Here is a 6,240-nt window from a genome sequence, read left to right as displayed (position 1 = left end):
TTGTTTCTTTATCTAAACAGCCCCGAGTTTTTATTTACGTGCTATTTATTGTCTTGCAAACCTATCCTACAACACCTACAAAGTACTTATAGTTTCATACTTGTTCTAGGTAAAGCGAACATTAAGCGTGCGTAGAGTTGTATCGGTGGTCGATAGAACTTGAGGGAATATTTGTTCTACCTTTAGCTCCTCGTTGGGTTTGACACTCTTACTTATCGAAAGAGGCTACAAATGATCCCCTATACTTGTGGGTTATCAGGAATCGACATTGGAAGGTATTGGTACACATCTCTCTTCACCCATTGTTCCCTTCCGTTCGAGGAGAGAGAGGTCCCCGTTTCCTTCCAAACCAGTGGTTTACTTTCCAAGCGGTTGTACCGCTCGTTTGGGCGGTCGTACCGCCTGCCCAGTTCAACTGGCACAACCACCGCCCAGGGGTGATACCCTTGGGTTGCTACTCCCAGGTACATGCCCAGCGGTTGTACCGCCTCTACTCTGGGAAAACATTGGGGTGCTTCACGTGCAGTTGTACTGGCCAGGTACGCGCAACCACCGGACTCGGTTCTGTGATGGGGCGGTCCTTGGGCGGTGGTGGGCCGGTTGTCCCGGTTATACTCTGATAACCGGTACAACCGGTGACCGGAGCGGTTCTACCGCTCTGGACTTAGCCGCCTCCGTGTCTTGGACCAAGCGGTAGTTCTGGTGCAACTACCGCTCGACCACTGCCATAGGGATGACTCCCTTCTATTTTGAGGCGGTTGTTGGGCGGTGGGCGAGCGGTTGGTCTGGTTACTCGTTGTAACTAGTATTACCACTCGTACCTTCGGTTGTACCGCTTGATAGGGTTTCTGCAGCATACCCGTGAATCCCGGTTGTACCGGGGTCATGAGCGGTTGTATCGCTGCAGTGCAAAAACTCCTGTAACGGTTGGAAAATGGGGGTCCCTATATAAAGTGGGGTTCTTCCACCTACCTCCTTACCTCTTACCTCTCTCTCTCTCCTCCATTAATGCCCTTCAAGCTTTCTTGCCCGATCTCTCTCCTTAGCCACTCAAACTTGTTGATTTGCTAGGGATTGAAGGAGGAGACCTAGATCTACACTTTCACCAAAGGAAATTTGATTCCCCCATACTTTCTTGTGTGCATTTTGTTACTCTTGGGTGTTTGAGCACTCTAGGCAGTTGAGGTCACCTTGGAGCCACATTCCATTGTGGTGAAGCTCCGTGGTATTGTTGGGAGCCTCCAATTCGGTTGTGGAGAGAGCCCCAACCTTGTTTGTAAAGGTCCGGTTGCCGCCTTCAAGGGCACCACTAGTGGAATCACGGCATCTCGCATTGTGTGAGGGCGTGAGGAGAATACGGTGGCCCTAGTGGCTTCTTGGGGAGCATTGTGTCTCCACACCGCTTCAACGGAGACGTACTTCCTCTCAAAGGGAAGGAATTTCGATAACACATCCTCGTCTTCACCGTATCCACTTGTGTTATCTCTTACCTTTACTTTATGCAAGCTTCTATTGTGTTGTATCCTTTGCTTGCTCTTGTTGTTGTTGTTGTTGTTGTTAGCATCATATAGGTTGCTCACCTAGTTGCACATCTAGACAACCTATTTGTTGCTAACCCTAATTTGTTAAAAAAAATTAAAAATATGTGGTTGCCTATTCACCCCCCTCTAGTCAACCATATCAATTTTTTCACACTCGCGCAACACTGGGCCGACTCATATTGGCTTTCACTTTTCAGTTTTCAACATGTGCGAAACAGAGCGAGCGGCAGGTTTCAAACCCACGACCTCCTCGTGCAAGCTAGCAGGATAGCTAACTAGACCAATCACACCGATATGATTAGCTACAACCTATTCGTTCATCTGTTCTTCTTTCTTTTTCTTTTCTATTTTTCCTTTTTCTTATTCGGTGAAAAAAATCACCGAATTTTATGAACATTTTTCAAATTCGGTGAACTTTCCTTAAAATCGATGATTTTTTCAAAAATAATGTTTTTTTAAATTTGATGAACTTTTTTAAAAATCAGGGATATTTTTTCAAATTTGTTGAACTTTTTTTCGAATTCTATGGTTTATTTTTCAAATTCATGAATTTTTTTAAGTTTGTGAAATATGTTCAAAGTTGATGAACTTTTTCTCACTTTCATTGACTTTTTTCAAATTCAATAAACTTTTTTTCTAATTCAATGAAATTTTGTTGAAGTTGGTGATTTTTTTTCATATTCGATAAAATGTTCTCAGAACTAGTGAAGTTTTCTTTCAAGTTCATGAACTTTTTTGAAATTCATGATTTTTTACTTTATTTTTTTGAAAGTCAACAGTTGACTTGCGACCAGTCAAACTGCGCTCGAGCGACGAGGGGGGGGGGGAGCGCTAGCCTTACATAGCCGGCCCAGCATGGAGGCTTTGTGTACGCCCATTCCTCCAAGTGGCGCTTAAGGCGCGACTTAGGAGCTCCCAAAAATAAGAAAGAAAATGAAGACAAAACCAAAAGGAAAACGCAGAAACAAAAGAAAACCAAAAGAGAAGCCTTGATAATTGGGCCGGCCCAATCTTATGGGGTGTGCGTTTGTTCGCTATTCCCTGACCTAGACGGCGAATAGGATCCGCCCCCAGGCGGTGATCTAAAAGAAAGTGACGCCAGACCGGACCTTTCGACGAGATAACTACGGTCAACTTTGCCGGGCGGGTGGGCGAGCGGAAGACTTCAGACCCTGTAGCCAAACGAACGGCCTAGATAGACGAGTGGGGAGGCGCATCGTCCAATCAGATCGCGCGGGCCACGTCACGCACAGCGAGCGGACTTTGGGCTCGACCCGACCCGGAAAGCGGCTAGCCCGTGCATAGATATAAGGGGCACGCACATCAGGGAGATCATTCCGCGCTCGAATTTCACGCACCAGCTTTGGATTTGGTAGCCAGACGGACAAGAGGAGAGGAGGATCAGCGAGGTCGAGTTCATCAGGTACGCGCGCGTAATCCTCCTATCTCATCACCACCATGCCGGATTGATTGATCCCCCGCCTGCGCGTCGTGTGTCCAGAGAAGATGCGTTACCTTGTTGTCTTTGTGGTTTAGATCGCCTCGGCTTGCGTCCTAGGGAGTTCAGATTTGGTGGAATCTTGATGCGATTTCGGTTCCTTTGATCTGTTCGATGGATGGTTCGTTGGGAGTCGGAATATGTGTGCCGATCCGTCGGTGTTTCTCAGACACGCCATGTTGGATCGTGTGTTCATCCGCAGATTCTAAAGTGTTGTTTCGTAGATTCAGATTGGGCGTAGGAGATTTATTATGTTGCGTACGATCATTGCGACCCGTTTATATATGGTTAGATAATTTTCGCCTTCTATATTTGAATTCCTGATACGAAGAACCATGCTAGCATCCAAATTGCACTGCTTGTGTTATTCCTTTACCTGATCAATTGGCTCGTAGGCCTGTGTGTGCTCAGCTTTCTTTACCTTCATATCATTTATTCTAAGATCATATCGTACGAGGAGACTCAAAAAGGGCTGCAGTTATTGACAGAATCTGAACACACTTTTGTGTGACTGAAACTAGCATCCTTAGATTGATCCATTTTAAACCGACTGAACATCTCTTATTCACGCATATGCTGATTATCATTGTTCTATCCTGCATCTTTGTTTTGAAACAAAATCCTATACAGGGAAGAAAAATATGGTTGTTACCGAAGATGCATCTCGGAAGACAGCCTACTTATAGATTGAAAAAAGAGTACAGCGTTTGATCAGATATATAGTTCTCCCTCTGTAAAGAAATATAAGAGCGTTACTGATCTTAACGCTCTTATATTTATTTACAGAGGGAGTACTTATCGAATTTGTTCTTCCCTTTACTGTCAGGACACTAAAGTTTACTTCTCCTGGTGTATTGTTGATTAATAATTGGATTTTTTGTCACCCCACACTGAACAAGTGTCAGTTAACTGTCGAACAAATTCGGTTGTTTGTTCTGACAACACATCACACAATTTGTCGATAAAATTCAGTATTTTATTCTGACAAAATTATTGGGTTTGACAAAATTCAGTATGGCTCTGATCAACATTTTCGTTTTGGTTCCATATTGTAGGTTACCTTAGCATTTGGATGCAACACTGTATTACCCTTATCTTAGTCAACACCGTATTCGTCTCTTAGTCAACAGAAGATGTAGCGAGACACCATTTGATGGCATATGACTGTGCTTGCTCATTTTCTATATACCTTTGTACTTCTCCAACAAACTTACTGATGATGCATGCCATTTGATCATTTGGAACACCATGTATGTTTTGGTCTGTTATGATACTAGTGCTACAATCCTTCTAATCGAACTACCTACTTCCATGTAGGTAGATAAAAGAAGATGGTGGCTAATGGCGATGCACCTGCAAGAGGGAGTGCAGCTGCAGCTGCAAGCTTGCGCAGACGTAGAACCACCAGTGGTGCTGCCGCTGCTGGAGGTGGTGGCGGCGCCAGTACAATGCTTCAGTTCTACACTGATGAGGCTGCTGGGCGCAAGATGTCCCCAAATGCTGTTCTGATCATGAGCATAGGGTTTATTGCCGTCGTTGCCGTACTCCATGTTTTCGGCAAGCTGTACCGCACCCCTAATTAGGTTCCATATATACAACCTGAGTTTATGTGTCTATGAATAGCGAAGTCGTAGACTTTGCATAGGAAATGACTGTCGGGTCCTGAAAAGATTTACCTTATAATACTGAGATGATATTGTCGAATCTTTTGCAAGGTGTTTGTCTTGTCATTTGTTCTTTACACTTAATAATCTAACCTTGCGGGTTGTTTGGATAGGTACAGTATACAAAATGCAATCTGTACAATTTAGTAAACAATCTAATTGAATAAATTTTTGTTTGGCTACTCTGACCAACCAGGAGAAGAATTCTATGAGACCAGGTCTCACGGGTTAGCAGGTGAGACCCATCCTGATGGATGACACGTGACATTCACAAATCACAAAGCATCTACCCCATCCCCCAACCCGTTTATATAAGAAAACGTAGTTCTTGGAAACCCAGGTTTTCGTAGTTGTAGGGAAATGACTATTAGTTTGTTTTCCTAAAAATGCGATTAACTGATTTTCTCACACTCCTCTTTCCTTACCTCCTTCCTCAACTCTCTGTTTTTCATATGTACTTGTGAACAGTTATTGCTTCGTTGAGTTCAACACTCCATAAATTTGAAAGACCTTATTTGACTTCAAATGTTTGTCTGATTTCAGTTCAACATTTGACTCAATGTAGAAGAACATTCATGTTTTGTATTCAAAAGGTTTTGGAAGTCATAATTAGAACTAGGTTTGAGTTCAAATTTGAAATAATTCAAACTTGATAGGTTGGATTTCAACCCAAAGTGATTTAGTTAGGTAGTGATCATCATTTGAATCAATTTACAAAAAGCTTCACTTGATTTGGTGTTGTGGTTTGATTCTAGGTTCAAATATGGTTTAAATTCAAATTCAAATAAAGGAAAGTTCAAACCTGGGTAAAAAGATTATAATGGTCACTTGCAAACTTTTTGGAACACAAGGAAACAGAATTACTGAATCAACAGTCATGATCAATTCAATTCACATTTCAAAAGCTTTGCTATGGAGCACTTCTGAAACTCTGTCGTAACAGTGAAAACTAAGCCAAAACGGCTGCCATGGCAGTAGTTTCAGTTGTGGCACTAAAGTTTAACCAAGTTCAAATTTAACTGAGGCCATGGAAAGAATTCACAGTAAATGTTCCTAATGAGGCCCGTGCAATTTACAAGGCAGCAGTCAGAGCGGATGTAGGCAATGGGGAGAGCACCCTCTTTTGGGAAGATAGATGGATCAATGGCTTGAGGATCCAGGAACTTGCGCCAAGTATGTACGAGAGGGTGTCACCTCGAGTGAGATCATCCATAATGGTTAAACACGCGGCCAGAGAATGCTTGGGAAACAAACATTGGAGCAAACATAGACTTGCCCAATATCGAAGACTACCTAGGCTTTGACGATAATCACGGGCTTTCAACTAAGGAATGAAACACCAGACACCATTCGCTGGGCCCGGAACCAAAAGGAAACTTCTTAGTCTCCTTCACATATGATTCAAAGTTTGGGGGGAGGGAGGTGGCCACTTATGCTGATTATGTGTGGAAGCAAAAGGCGCCCCAGCAATGTCGTTTCTTTGCGTGGCTCGCGCTGAAAAATAGCCGTTGAACATCGGATTGTCTTGTGCCGAGAG

The 6,240-nt window shown here is 43.3% G+C and overlaps 1 protein-coding gene across 2 annotated transcripts; it reads left to right on the top strand.

Annotated features, from left to right (window-relative positions):
- The first annotated feature begins 2,704 nt into the window (after positions 1–2,704).
- LOC123078395 (protein transport protein Sec61 subunit beta) lies at positions 2,705–4,745 on the top strand. 2 transcript variants are annotated; one of them, XR_006437408.1, is made up of 2 exons: positions 2,705–2,964; positions 4,361–4,745. XR_006437408.1 is itself a non-coding variant. In XM_044500893.1 (2 exons), the coding sequence occupies exon 2, from the start codon at positions 4,371–4,373 to the stop codon at positions 4,620–4,622; it is 252 nt and encodes an 83-aa protein (XP_044356828.1). In that variant the 5' UTR covers positions 2,900–2,964; positions 4,357–4,370; the 3' UTR covers positions 4,623–4,745. The 2 variants fall into 2 exon arrangements, 1 of the variants encoding a protein (XP_044356828.1); XM_044500893.1 differs by having other exon boundaries at positions 2,900–2,964; positions 4,357–4,745.
- Positions 4,746–6,240: the final 1,495 nt, after the last annotated feature.

Source organism: Triticum aestivum, chromosome 3D (assembly GCF_018294505.1).
Source record: "Triticum aestivum cultivar Chinese Spring chromosome 3D, IWGSC CS RefSeq v2.1, whole genome shotgun sequence".
Lineage (NCBI taxonomy): Eukaryota > Viridiplantae > Streptophyta > Magnoliopsida > Poales > Poaceae > Triticum > Triticum aestivum.
Note: the sequence above shows the minus strand (reverse complement) of the source record. Positions and strands in the feature narration are given on the sequence as shown.